Source organism: Hipposideros armiger, unplaced genomic scaffold (assembly GCF_001890085.2).
Source record: "Hipposideros armiger isolate ML-2016 unplaced genomic scaffold, ASM189008v1 scaffold_128, whole genome shotgun sequence".
Lineage (NCBI taxonomy): Eukaryota > Metazoa > Chordata > Mammalia > Chiroptera > Hipposideridae > Hipposideros > Hipposideros armiger.
This window is the reverse complement of record NW_017731478.1, coordinates 413,505-427,762: the sequence shown is the minus strand read 5'-3', so window position 1 is coordinate 427,762 and position 14,258 is coordinate 413,505. Positions and strand designations below refer to the sequence as shown.

The window sequence follows — 14,258 nt, the reverse complement described above, 5'->3', positions numbered from 1 at the left end:
CCGGCCTAATTGCTTTAAGTTTCCACCTGCGCACAGTGGGGAACCAAGGAGCTGCTAACATTTTAAAACCCTTGGCCATTAATATTTTAAATATAAGTTTGCCCACTCAGCCTGGGAAGTATTTAAATCCTGACATTTGGCTCATGCTATTAGCCAGGAAGGTTCTTTCCCAATGAGCTTGTTTCCGGAGGAAGGTTAATCAAATCCCCAGGAACGTGGATGGCGCTAAGTTTTTTCCCCTTTAGTACGTGGCGAATGCGTGTGCGTGTGCGCATGCATAAGCGTGTGACGATATATATGCACGTTCCTGGGTGTGCAGGAGAGTATGTGTGGCCAGGGGAATTTTGTGGTCAGGGTTAGGGCTGGAACGCTGGGGTATTCTGATCAGGTTTTGCTAGTAACCGGCCAAGCCTCGAAGTCGCCTGTGCCAGCTGTCTCCCGGTGGGCACACTGTGGTCAGGTCTCCCAGATGGAGCGCTGGGATGCGTGAGCAAGCTCCTCTTTGAGTGAGCTCGTTGGGCAGGCGTGTGTCATGTTCTTCCCGCACCCTCCGCATGTTTGGGTGTCTGCTCTGCTCCCCGCCAGGCGGTGGCCCCAACGAGCAGGGCCCTGTCCTCATGAGGCTGGCACTGGGATGGGGGAAGGTAAGGAGAGGAGAAAGAAGTGCCTCTGTAGGTCTGGGGTCAGGGAGGCCCCGCGGAGGGGACAGCACTGGGGCTGGGGCCTGAATGTTAGGACTGGGGGACGGTCCACGCCGAGGCCCCGTGGGACTGAGATTGGTGTGTGAGGGAAGCTGGAAGGGCCCCTTGTGGCCCGAATGTGAAGAGTGGACGTGGGGGTGGGGGAGGGGCTCTCCAGGCTGTGCTCACAGGGGGCGGTTTCCCTCTGTGAAGCAGGGCACTGTTGGAATGTTTGAGTGACAAGGTCTGGTTTGTGTCTTTAAAGCTCAATATTCTGTGTGGGGAATGAATTCTGGGGGGGAGGGCAGATGCGGGGAACCCGGGTCTTAGGCTGGTGGGGTGCTCCAGGCCAGGGAGGGGTGGCCTGAGAGGGGCTGTCTGTGGCCTGTCTGCACATGACCCTTGAAGGACTCTGGGGGGGCGGGTCGGGGGAGTTTAGGGTCCCAGTGCTTTTGGAGCTGAGAAGTTGCCTCATTCCTTGTGGGGTGATTCCCAATGTACTCCCTAAAAATACGCAGCGCTGAGTGCCCACACAAGGGTTCCCGCACTTTGTGAACTAAATGTGTTTTGAAACCGTGTTATGTAAGCCCTGAAGATAGATGGGGAGACCTTGCCAGCTCTGCAGACAAGCAGGCTTGTGACTCAGGCCCGGGAATACTGTCTCAGGGCCCTAACCCACTGCCAAGGTCAGGTGCATGGACGTACACCTCTGACTGAAACACTCTTTAGAACCACAGAGAGCCATTGGTTTGGGAGGGTGTGGAGGACAAGAGAATAAAACACGTGTGGTTTTGGGGTGGAGTGGGGGATGAGGACAAATTCCGCATGCTGTTTTGGTGCGCTTGGTGACAGGATCTCTGTACCTATGGCCGGGGACAGTCATTGCTGTCCAGGGTTGGTGCTCCCCATCAGAGGGGGATGGGGTCCCTGGTCTCCTGTTAAATATAGATATTCCCAAAGGGGTGACAGCTCATCCTTAGAGATGATCGCAGTTAGTTCACCAGATTATTTAAGTTTATGAAATAAACACGGGACGGGTGGGGGTGGGGGTGAGGGAGATGGTGGGAGAAGCGTGTCTGTTTCCTGCTCCCCACAGCCCCACCTCCCGAAACAAGCATCTCTAGGGAACAGGTGCCCGAGGCTTTAATGGTGGGTTTGTGGGTGGCAGGGGGGTCCTGGTGCAGAGAGTAAGAGAACAGTAGTCTTGAGGGGGCGCTACCCTGCTGTTGATTTGGCCACTTCCTGCCCAGCCAGCCCCGAGTCACCCAATGCCCTGTGTTCCGTTGCCTCTTCGCATCAGAGCTCATCACCCAGGTGTGAGGGTGAGGCTTAACTGCCCAGAGAGGTGAGGACAGGCCTTGGCTTTATAGCCTCCTGTGAGCTCCCAAGAGAAAACATTCTCCCAGGAAGACAGAGTTTATGTGTCAGCCGAGGAAGGAAATAGAATATTAAATAGCACTCTCCCCTTCAAAACACAATGATTTATACTCAACGTACTGTGTGGTTTTCTGAGCGTGAACACTGGTGTAAATGACTGTAGTAGATTCTACGTGTTCGAAAAGAGAGGAGCTGCCATTTTCTAGGTTTCGTGAAAGTGTGAGCTTAATTGAGACACAGGGACGGGCCAAGAATCCCAAGTGCGGCACTTGTGCTCCCCGAGACCCTTCGCCCTCTGCACGCCATTGGACGGTGAGCGCGTGAGGTTAGAATCTCACACGTCTGGGCGTTTTTCATTTTGATTTTGTGGCCCCCTTCGGCCCCCCCAGAGAAAGTAGTCTGCAGCTGGGGAGACACTGGGTCTGTGTGGAAAGGATAGTTTTCAGTAGAGCCCAGTCCTCACGGGAGCCCGGTGCCCAGCACGCTGGAGTCGTGTGAGGCCCTGTCGCTGCTGTACCCAAGGAAACATAGCTGTTGTGACTTGTGTCCCACTAAATATGAAGTATTAGTCCAGGAAAATGACGTGTCTTGGATTTTGCACGCGTGTCGGAAACGAGCCACTCATTTTAGAAAGAATCCTGCAGCGTTTCTGGTGTTTTCTTTCCCTCCTGTGCCCTCAGCATCACCATCCTCGGGACGGGTGCCAAGTGGCTGTCGGTGCTCGAAGAAAGAAACATGAAGCCAGGTGAGTCCTGTCGGCGTCTGCTCCCAGACTGCCAGCCGAGGAAACCACACCCGCCGTGCCACCCAGTTCCTGCGCCAGGCCAGGCCAACGGCACCGCATGTCGTCCTAATCTTTTGCTGATTCTTCGCCCTAGTGGAAACCCACAGCCTCCAGACTCTTCACACGATCCTGTCCACTGGCTCCCCGCTGAAAGCCCAGAGCTATGAGTACGTGTACAGGTGTATCAAGAGCAGCGTCCTCCTGGGCTCCATCTCAGGTATGGCTCCTGTGTGCTGCCACCGGGAGGGGTGTCCTGCATGAGTCAGGGGACGTGGGGACACGTCCAAGCTGGTCCGCCAAAGCGTGCACACTCTCTGACACAGCAACACCTGCGGGGTGGCTCGAAGCGGGGGCGAAGCGTCCATTTTCCATGAGCCTGGGTCCTGACTTCCAGGGTGACCACCCCTCCAGCAGGGAGACTCGGGCGAAAGGAAGCGACCCAGACCAGGGAAGTTCGCTCCAGTGTCTAAATCACCTTGCCCATTTCTCCCTGAAAAGAAGCTCCACCTGTCAGGGAATTTGTCAGTATTCACCTGGAGAAAAAGTGGTAGATATTTGTCCTTTGGGGTCTTGCTCCTTTGCTCCCTGCTAATGAAAAACATAAGCAGTCTGTGCCAGTCCCCTGACGTTTGAATCTCCCTTGTCATTGTCACAGGTGGCACCGACATCATCTCCTGCTTCATGGGCCAGAACCCTTCCCTCCCCGTGTACAAAGGGGAGATTCAGGCACGGAACCTGGGCATGGCCGTGGAGGCGTGGGACGAGGAAGGTATGGCCTTGCCCGCCGTTGCTTTTCTGTTACTTGGCGTGAGTGGTCACTTGGATGCACGTGGATGTGTGTGTACGTTTGCGCGGGGTCAGTTCTCCGGAACCCCGCTGTCTGAGAGGGGCGGCCCCTCTCACTTGCAGATTGATGTCCTCCCAGCCCAGTTTAATAGCTGCTGGGCTCCTGTCCCCAGCCCCCGTTAGCCTGCCCACCTGAGAAGTAGGTGTTGGGCCGGAGCATGGACGGACGGAGAGCTGGTGCTCAGGCACAGCCGGTGGGCGTGTGTATGTGTTGGCATCCAGGCCTTGCAGACGCTGCTGAGGCAGCCTCACTGCCTGCCCAGCCCGACACCCTGACCTTGACGAGGCCCATGCGGGAGCTGGGGGCTGGTCCCCTGCTCATCTCAGGACAGACTTGTGCTTTGTAGCCTGTAGCGGCCACTGGCTATAAATCAGCGAAGCCTGATTGTGTCTCCAGCACCACCCTGGGCCTGGTGTGTGGTGCGTGCACTGCACAAGTTCACAGACTTATGCTGCAGTTCATGTTTGCACTGTAGCTGCCGTTACTCTAACCTGACGGAGTGAATGGGGAGTGATGCCGACCGCTGTTTGCGTGAGGAAGGTGGAAAGGCAGAGCAGCGGGGGCCACACAGGTTAGGGGCTGGAAGCCTGGACGGTGCAGCAAGCGGCTCTCCTTCCTCCTCCAGTTCATGGAAAACGTTTTCTGGATATCAGCTCTCGTTCTCACAAGGCCTTTCCCTGGCTGCCCAGAGTGACTTGCTCTGTTCCTTATGTCTGCTTTCTTCCCAGCGGTCTGCTCTGTCTCTCCTGGGCCTGGTTTCAGATGCACGTTATCTGCCCGCCTTAGCTGTCGGGGTTATTGTGGGATGGAGAGCTAGCCAGGGGGAGAGAAGTTGGAAACATCAGAAGCCCCTGCATATACACAGTGGAGGGAGATGGTTTCTCTGGTCCAGCCTTGCTGTGCCCGCCTGTGGGAGGTGCTGGGTGAACAGGACCAGCCGGCTCACCGCCTCCGAGGGCCGAGTCCCTGGAAGGGACGCTGTCCCGCCCTCCCTGTGGGCCTCCATGGCCTGCGAGTTCCTGGGGCTAGAAACTGTGACCCAGTACAGCTTTTTTAGCAGGCAGTTTGGTGAAGATCCGTAGGTACCCGGTGATCTGGGGGTTCCAGTGCGGGGAGAAGGACCTGCACATGCACACAGGTGCCACGTGCAGGAATAGTCATAGCAGCGTGGTTTGTCATGGGGAGCGGCAGTGACAACGGATGGACTGGAGTGTGTGAACGAGTCACCCGGAGGTTTTGCTGAAAGAGCAAAGCACGATGGTGGACGTGCGCAGTAGGGTGCCATTTATGCCAAGGTTAGAAACATGCAACGGGACGGTGCATGTTCAGGGATGCACGTTGGCGTGGTACAAGTGTTAACACACACGGGATTAATGAAACATTTGAGGGGGAGGTTTGGGGGAGTGCGTTGGGAGGGCGAGTCACCGGGGAGGAGTGAGACGCCGTCAGTGACACTGCAGGGTGATGGCATGTGGCTGCGGAGCAGCTCTGGCTTTGCATGTGTCGGGAAGTCTGTGTAACAGGTAACAGGTGACGAAAGAGCGAGAGCGCGCAGGTGTGCTGGGGAGCGTGGCTGTGGTGTGTGCTCAGGTGGTTTTTACTTCCTCCCAAACCAGGAAGGGCGGTTTGGGGAGAGAGCGGAGAGCTGGTGTGCGTGAAGCCATTCCCCTGCCAGCCCACGCACTTCTGGAATGATGAGAGTGGCACCAAGTACCGGAAGGCATATTTCTCCAAGTTCCCAGGTAGGTCGGGGGCAGGCAGCTGCCCTGAGTCCCGCCTGAGCTGCGCCTTCTGGGCCTGATTCTAGATGCACCGTCCCCCTCCCACACCCACCCCTCCAAAGCCTGGTGAAGCTGCCCACAGCTCACTCTGCCAGTGGGGAGATAGGAACTTTGGATCAACATCTTGTCGTCTTCAGCTTGAAGCCATCGTATGAAACCATCGCCTGGGCTTAGTGCACTCTTCCCCGCCCTGTGTGCCCAGGGCCCCTTGGCCCCACGGGAGCGGGCCTGAGCCGCCGGTGGCATGCGCAAGGCTGGAGGGCCGGCTCCCTTACTCAGGATGGTGCCTGCCTGTCAGAGGAAGGGGGTGTGTACAAGAGGCGCCTGGCCTGGGACTCTGCCTTTCCGCCCCCACGCATTGCGGGCCCTGCGGAGGCATTGGAGTGAGAGTGCTTTGCGGCAGGGACGGTTTCCTGCCAGGCCCAGCCCTCTCACACAGGCTGACACCCCCCTGAGGACGGCCGTGCTGCAGGCACAGAAGCCTTTTATTGAGCGCTCCGATCCTTGTCTCCTTATCTTATTTCATAAGCAACCTCGAGTTATTGCTGCTGTAGAGTTCATAATTTAGCAAGCCTTCTGTCCCGGAGTTATTTATACTAAGGACTCGCTGTCTGCAGTCTCGCGAAAGGTAATCTGATTCTGCATAAACCACATGTGGAGAATCAGAAAACGGCTGGTGACCGTCGGGGAAGTAATAGAATGTGCCGTGTAGTCCTCGCGTCTCTCTACTGGGCCTTGTGTGTTTGCACGTCCGCTGTGAAAGCCATTGTCCCCAGCATTTCCCCTCCCCCCACGGGAGTTGCAGGAGCAGCCCCCTCCACCCGCCCCCCAGGTGTAGCTTGGCTTCCACTGGATAGCCAGCTGGTGCCTTTAAGCCCCACCTCGGGTCCTGCCAGTGTGTAGCTGTGCAGACAGACTAGGGCAGAATAGAGAGAGATTATAGAGATAAACGTCCCTCAGATGACCCTGGAGAGAGGGCAGGGCGCCTGCCTGTCTTCGGTTCTTAGGGCAGAGGGGCCAGAAGGATTAGAACTGCGGCTGGAGACCCCTCTCTTCATCTGCAGCTCTGCCTTCTGAAAACTGTCACTTTCTGCTATGTGTACAGGGGCTCAGGTGATAAATTCTCTCAGGACTAATCTCAGAATAAATCTTTCTCTTTTTTTGGAGCCCTGATATTCCTTCTTGGAGAAAACAAATACTTTGTCACCTGTTATATTTCCATTTTTGCCTTGGCTGCCAGGAAACTCAGTTGAAATCATTGCTTCGTTATAGCGCTCTTACCCCCAGTACGCGGTTTCGGATTCTCTTCAAGTAGTCCCATTGTGTGGTTGGTTTTATAGGTAATTTCCTCAAATGCTTTCTGGGAGTGGGTGGGAGATAGGAATAAATGTGGAAAGAGAAATGCAGGGAAGATAGTGGGATCGGAAGCCCTTGGCCGTGGAGAAGGGTGGCCACGGCCGAACAGGCTGCTGCTGTGGCTGATGACTTCCAGGTCCCTGCAGAGCCAGTGGCCCCGTGTGTGGCTGTGTCCCAGGGACACCGTGCAGCAGGAGGCGGCCTCCGGCTGGTGTACTTGTCCCTGGTGGTTCCCACATGAGGCGTGGCTTTGGAGGATGTGTCCAAAGCTGGGGTTGGTTCCTTGAGTATATTAGCTGTGCCGTGCCCAGCATGAAGGCCGCCCTCTGAGCAGCAGCAGCCCAGGACCCAGCTGCACACGACAGGCCGCCTGGGGCTGGTGCAGGGCACCTTTGATTCTTTCCTCTTCCCCCACCCTCCATGTCCCCTGGGTGTCACCTGCTCGTTAGCTCCCTGTCCACGTGGCTGGTGCCTTGGTTACAGCCTGTGTTACTGGGACGCTTGCCATAGTCTCCAGCTTGGTTCTGCTGCTTCTGTTTATTCTGTTCTGAGAGTGGCCCCTGCCCCTCCAGACTCCTCTCTCTTCCTACATCATGGCCTCCACTCAGAGGGCCCTCCCACAAAGCTCCCACTGACCTCCCTTGGACCTCCTGTTTCTATCCGCATGGCCGGAGTTGGTCTCACTGTCTGAATTCCCGTGGCCCTTTGGCGACTGCAGGAGGAACATTTCTCGAATGCTGGCGCACGTCAGCTGGGTGTACCCTGGCCCCCCAGTAGACCTGTCATCTTTGGGGGCAGGGGCTGTGGTTCACTTCTGCCCCCCAGCGCCCGGTCCCCGCCCCGTACCACACCCGTTTCGGGCCTCGGCTGTGTCTGGTGATGAGAGTTACATTGCTGATTGCCGAGTGTCCTGTTGCTGTCATGCCTGCCTCAGGTGTCCGTCTGGGCAGCTGGTCAGGGCCCCTGCTCCTCGGTGTGACCGAGCGTCTCTGCCTCCCTGCAGGTGTATGGGCGCACGGCGACTACTGTAGGATCAACCCCAAGACCGGGGGCATCGTCATGCTGGGCCGGAGGTGAGGGGTCTGCCATCGGCTTCCCTTCCCTGGACACCCACCCTTTACCCCTCCCAGAGGCATCGGGCAGGGGAGAGGGGGCGCTTCCTGTGCCAGTTTCCTGAGGGCCTGCTCCACGTTTCTGTGCCCCAAAGTGGTGGTCACGGGGGCATGGGGCGGAAGGCCCACAGCCGAGGCACGGCCAGTGACTGTTCACACTGGCGACAGCCCTTCCGGGCTGGGGAGGGGCGTGGGTCTTGGGCCCCATACCACACCTGGGAGGGAGGGACTGGTGTACAGGTGGAAGGGGCAGTGAGGTGACAGATGTTCCCACACGAAGGGGACTCCCCTGATGTCCAGCTTTGAGTTTAGAGAGAGTAAGAGGGGTGGCTGGTCGGGACCAGGAGCCTTTAATGAGCGGGCCTGGTGTCGCCATGTGGATGGGGGGCTGACGGGCCCCCGTCTCCTCTGCGGCGTGCCCCACCCGGGACCTGCCGTGGCTTCATGTGTTTCTCTTTTCCAGTGACGGCACGCTCAACCCCAACGGAGTGAGATTCGGCAGTTCGGAAATCTATAACATCGGTATGCGCTTCCCCGTTCTCCTGAGCTCTTCTTCTCAGGGCGCCCAGGAAGGAAGGGGTGTCCCCGCGGAAGCCTGGAGGCCTCCTTTCCAGAGGACTCCTCCCATTTGCCTGGCATGAGGACAGGCAGTCAGGACCTACATTGTCCACGCTGCTTGTCGCTCAAAAACCTTAGATCCCGAGGCCACCTGGCCCAGCCCCGGCCCATCCGCGTGCTGATCTCCGGGCTGCTTACTAATGTCTGCCCTTTATGGGTGAAGAAGCAGAAGCGCAGAGGCTGCGTGGTGGCCGCAGGTCGCAGGCGCCACGCAGGACACCACACAGAGGCAGAGCAGGCCTCACGGCTGCGCAGAGGGCCCCCTTGCAGACCTTCAGAGTGCCTAGGTCAAGGTCAGGTCAAGGCTGGTTGGGCAGCCAGCGTGGAGAAGTCCTGACCCACCTGATTCCAGCCTTTCCTCCCTCCAACCCCCACCCAAGGGACTCGCTTCCTTTTTATATTTAAATTAGTGTGTAAAGCCAGCAGGCTCCATAGGTGACCTCCTTGCAGAATGTCAGCAGGGCCAGCTCCAGCTCCCTCTCTGCCTATCTCTCCCCCGCACCCCAGGCTTCTTCCCAGGAGGCCTGGGAGGAGACATGGGCAGTCCCTGAACAGCTGGGTGGCCTGGCCGTCCCGTCCGGCCTGTGGGTGGGCTCGGCTGAGGCCAGACAGTGTGAACACGGCCCCTTGCCCTGTCTCTGCAGTGGAAGCCTTTGAGGAGGTGGAGGACAGTCTCTGCGTCCCCCAGTACAACAAGGACGGCGAGGAGAGGGTGGTCCTCTTCCTGAAGATGGCTCCCGGGCACACCTTCCAGCCCGACCTGGTGAAGCGCATTCAGAACACCATCCGCATCGGCCTGTCGTCCCGGCACGTGCCCAGCCTCATCCTGAAGACTGAGGGCATCCCGGTAAGGCCACGGTGGGGCTCTGCCTCCTGGCAGCCGTGACCAGAGCGCCGTCATTGCCCCACGAGCCCACACACTCAGCAACTCATCTGGGAGCTTGCTTGTGCTTTATATATAGTTTGTCCCCGTTGCCTGGCAACGCCACCCTTTTTTTCCTGCCGTCTCTCTCTTTTTTTTTTTTAACCCTTCCTAAATTGCATTGTAAAGCAACTTGTGCTAAACACCGACCGGTGTTCAGAGGGTGAGCAGGCCCAGCCCTGCACGTCCAGCTGGCTTTTCCTTGATGCGTTTTAGTGTGTTCTCAAAATTATTAATGAGAAAATTAATTCTAACTTTTTAAAGAGCCTCTGGGGTGCTGTTGCTCTCTCCTTCTCATTTTAAGCTCTCCCTGCGGAAAGAAGGTTTGAATCTATTTAGAGGCGCTGAAAGTGGCGCCCCCGTTTGCACGCTTTGTTTAGGTTCTAAGTGGGGGGAGGGGGTCTGCCCAGACAGGATCGCAGCTCTAACTTGCACTGCTCTCAGCTGAGTGTGAGTGCATGCGCGTGCGTGTCATGCATGTACGTGCGTGTACATGCGCGTGCATGCACACAGAGCCGTCTAAATACACAGACGAGCCAGGCTGTCCCTTGAGCCTGCGGAGTAGCCGATGACGGAGGAGAGGGGAGCAGACACCGATGGGGTCACCAGGTGAAGCCACGTTTGGTGCTGCCACAGCAGGGTTGGCATGTGAGGTACCATTAGAGGCAGGATCGACCGGAGGGGCTGCCTCGTGGGAAACACTGAAGGATGCGATGGCATCGACTCTGAAACTCCTAGAGGAGGCTGACACGGTGCCCTTGGCCTTAAAGTTGTAGCAACACCTTCAACACAGCATCTCCAGGCCGAGGGCTGGGGGCGCGCTCCTGGTGGGCCTACTGTGTGTGGGTGCTCAGAGCCCCTTCCTCTCTATCTCTCTGTCTGTCTCTCTCCTCACTGTCTCTGCCTCTGTCTCTGACTCTGTGGAGACGTTGTAGGTACTTGAATCTGACCCTTCCTGCCTTTTCCTGGTGAGGGTCTAAGGCTTTCCTTCAGTGAATCAGTTCTGTCGGCATTTGGACCATTTTGGGAAACTGGAATTAGAGTTTGTCCTCTCGGTTTCACCTTTGTTGGAGAAGAACCTGTGTCCTTCACTGTCAGAGTGGTTATTCCCAAACTTCATCTGCTCGTGAGAATAACAGAGCGATTTATGAGAAGGTGAGGAAGACCACGAGCTGTTCTCGGAGCTTCTGTGTAAACCTTAGAAGCACATAAAGCATGTGAGATGCTTGCATGTCAAGGCGAGAGGGGCCGATGACACCAGTGACAGGCAGTCCCCTGGAAGCCATCGCTAGATTCTTAATTAGTTCACACGTCTTCTGAGTTTCTCAAGTTAATAAATTTTAATTACATCGCAGGTTAAAAAAAGTAGTGCCAGTGAGAGGAGAGAGCAGGGTACCAGCAGCTTTATTAAAGGGCTCTGTTTTTCTAGAAGCTTCCTGGCCCCTATCCACGCTAACGCCACCACCAGAAGCCCATTGGGATTACAGACGAAGTGCGTGTGCTCTGAGGAAAAGTAATGTCTCATCCTGGCTCAGATAAATGACTCCGAGGAAAAATTTTGCAAAAGTTTGGTGAGGCAGCTGGATGAAGCTCTCTTTCTGGTTGCAGACCAGTGACAAAATCATAGGAAGCGTGAAATAATAGTCACAGCTAGTCCCTATAACAGCAGTTCTCAACCTGAGTTGCGACCCCTTTGGAGGTCGAACGACCCTTTCACAGGGGTCGCCTAAGACCATCGGAAAACAAAAAGATACTTACATTACCATTCATCACAGTAGCAAAATCACAGTTATAGAGTAGCAACAAAAATAATTTTATGGTTGGGGGTCACCACAACATGAGGAACTGTATTAAGGGGTTGCGGCATTAGGAAGGTTGAGAACCGCTGCCCTATAATATAACAAAGTGTAGTCAAGTCAATATAAGTCATAAAATAAAAATGAAGCATAACTGTGAGGCACTTCTGAGAGCTGTGGTCGCTCCCTTAACCTTACGGCCTCGGGGGGAGGTGCTGTCACCCCCATTTTGCATTCGAGGAGACAAGCTCAGGTTTAGGTGTGGGCCCCAGTCACCCAGACGCAGTGGCGGAAATCCCGTCCGTTCCCCATGGCTGAAGGCTTGTCCCTCTGTGCGCCTGTGTTTAGGGCTGAGAGCCTGAGGCCTCAGGTCGAGGTCGGTCTTCCCGGATGGGCTGTGCTGAGGTACCAGACCCGACTGCCTTCTTCCCTGCTTCGGGTTTAAACGCTGTTTTTGTGTGTTTTCCTGGCAGTACACCCTCAACGGCAAGAAAGTGGAGGTGGCGGTGAAGCAGGTGATCGCTGGGAAGGCCGTGGAGCACCGCGGGTCCTTTTCGAACCCTGAGACCCTGGATTTGTACCAGCACATCCCCGAGCTGCAGGGCTTCTGAGTGGCCGGCGGGCAGCCTCGCTGCGACACGTGTTGGCACCGTGACGGCTATGTGTTCAGGGATTCGCTTAGACACCCGCAGTTCTTTGGAGCAGATTTGCACTAGTGTCTGTGGGATTGGGGAGGTCGTTTTTCTCGTTCCCTGGGGACTGCCTGAGTCGCCACACGCACAAGTGGGATTCTGACCTGGAGGCTGACAGGGGCCTTAGGGCGTGTGTGTGGCAGTCTGTGTGGGTGTGTGTCTTTGCACACGCGCTCTGGCACGCATGCACAGGAGGAGCGGGGGTCTGCCTGTGTGTGCGCATGGAGGGCGCTGGCTGGCGTTCCGGTGACAGCACAGCCCCAAGGAGCCATCGTGTCCTCAGCGTCCTCCTGTGGGTCCCCTTCACTCGGCTAAGGTGCACAGCTTTCTTCCCTTGACTTTTGTCTCTGGCTCTGGCCGTTGTCCCTCAGGCCACATGTTACAAGGCACCCCAGTGTGACTTCCTTCATAGCATTTTCCTGTAGCTGGTTGTCAGGACCAGTCAGCTGGCTGACCGCCGTGCATTGTCTGTGTGACAAAGGGAGCACACGCATTTCCTGCTGGAACCCTGTGTCACTCACCAAACGGCCCCGCCCCGCCGACGGACAGTTTCCTCTGGAGAACCAGTGGGTTTCATGCTTTACTCGCAGCTCTCTGTCTCATGGACTTGGAATGGTTTAGAAATCTTTAATGTGAATTGTCTGTGGGTATTTGAAGAACTGGATGTCCACCCTGTGGGTGGCCCCCCAGGTGGCGGGTCACCGCGGGTCCCTGGAGACAGAGCTGCCCGGCCTGCGGGGACATGGCCCCGCGGCAGTCCTCCACCTGAGGACTGTCCCTCATCAGCGCCTGTTCCTTGTGTCGCGGGTCTGATGGGTGGTTTGTATGTTCTCTTCAGTTCAGCATACTAACAAGGCCCTGGATTCATAATGTTCATTTTTGTATTTTTTAAAACTAAGCCCAATGTCTTACTTTTTTGAATCCCTTTCCTTCTGGATTATAAAAATATAGGGGGGAAAGTGCCATGAGGACTTTATTGCAATAAATAAACATATGTGTGTATGTACACACACTGCACATGTGTTTTCTATGAAGGAGATCGACTGGCTCCGTGGGCGGGAAGCTGGGTGTTTTGAGGGGGGCCAGCCGGGGGCTGCGCCCTGGGAGATGCTTGGTCCAAATGGTTGGGGCATTTCCTGGGCCCCTGGTGACTAAATGAAGCCACACCCCAGGGGGTGATAATGTCCTCACCTGGGCTCTCTCGTGGCTCAGGGCCGGTGTCTGGATAGAGCAGCTCTTACCTTGTCATTGCAGGAGCCGTGCGTCACTTGGATTGTGTCTGGCTGCAGGTCACAGAGCCCAGGCTCAGCCCAGTAGGGCTTATTTTCCTCATGTCACAGGAAGTTGGAGGCCGGCTGTTCTCCTGGGGCCAGTGTAGTGACGCACGATGCAGCAGTGCCCAGCTTTTTCTGTTATCTGTGCTCCGCTGTCCTCCGCGTGTGGCTGCCCCGCCTCTAGCCCCCCATCTGTGTTCCAGGCAGGAAGGACAGGAGGGCTGGGTAAAAGGCGAAGAGCCCACTCCCCTCAGTCGGTCCCTTAGCTGCAAAACAGTGGCTTTTTTGGAAACCCCACCCCGGGCTCATCTGTTTATGCGTCAGTGGTCGGAAGTGGGCCACCCCTAGCTGCAAGGGAGTCTGGAGAGCTGAGCGTTTTTTTTTAGATCTGAGTATTTTAAAACAGGACCTATTCCCTTTTTGTATTAGTCTCCTGCTGCTGCTGTAACAGAATACCACGAATGCAGAGGCCGAAAACAACACAATGTTTGTATTTGCAGAGGTTAGAAGCCTGGCCTGGGTGTCAGTGGGACTGAGAGCCTTCTGGAAATTCTTGGGGAGACTCTCTTTCTTGCCTTTTCCAGCCTCTGCAGGCCACTCGCATCCTGGCTGGGGGTTCCTTCCTCCACCCTGCAGAGTCTGACACTGCTGCCCCAGACCTCATATAAGGACCCCTGCGATGACACTGGCCCCACTTGAATAACTCAGGATACTCTCCCTGTTTTACCATCTAAAGACCAGCAAGTTTAATTCCATCGGCAACCTGACGACCCCCTGGCCATGCAACTGGACATTTTCACAGGTTCTGGGGGTTGGGATGCGGGCATCTTTGGGGGACCACAGTGGTTGTCGGGAAGGTGTGAGCCCTGAGCTGGAAGAACTGGGTGGTCGGGACCCTTGGTTGTTGACTGCGCCCGGGTTGGGCTTATCCTCCCCATGTGACCTCCCAGGGCTCAGGTCAGGCCCGGGACACACACTTCCTATTGAGCGTGCCTGAGCAGTCATTACGGCTTAATCAC

The 14,258-nt window shown here is 56.2% G+C and overlaps 1 protein-coding gene across 1 annotated transcript in view; it reads left to right on the top strand.

Moving 5' to 3' along the window:
* Positions 1–12,973, top strand: part of AACS (acetoacetyl-CoA synthetase) — a 55,897-nt gene extending 42,924 nt beyond the window's left edge. Inside the window, exons 11-18 of the mRNA XM_019648877.1 lie at positions 2,738–2,802; positions 2,936–3,058; positions 3,497–3,610; positions 5,305–5,430; positions 7,829–7,898; positions 8,401–8,459; positions 9,200–9,402; positions 11,747–12,973. Of these exons, the coding sequence (XP_019504422.1) occupies positions 2,738–2,802; positions 2,936–3,058; positions 3,497–3,610; positions 5,305–5,430; positions 7,829–7,898; positions 8,401–8,459; positions 9,200–9,402; positions 11,747–11,884 (898 nt within the window). The 3' untranslated portion in view covers positions 11,885–12,973. The remainder of the gene's footprint in view (positions 1–2,737; positions 2,803–2,935; positions 3,059–3,496; positions 3,611–5,304; positions 5,431–7,828; positions 7,899–8,400; positions 8,460–9,199; positions 9,403–11,746) is intronic.
* Positions 12,974–14,258: the final 1,285 nt, after the last annotated feature.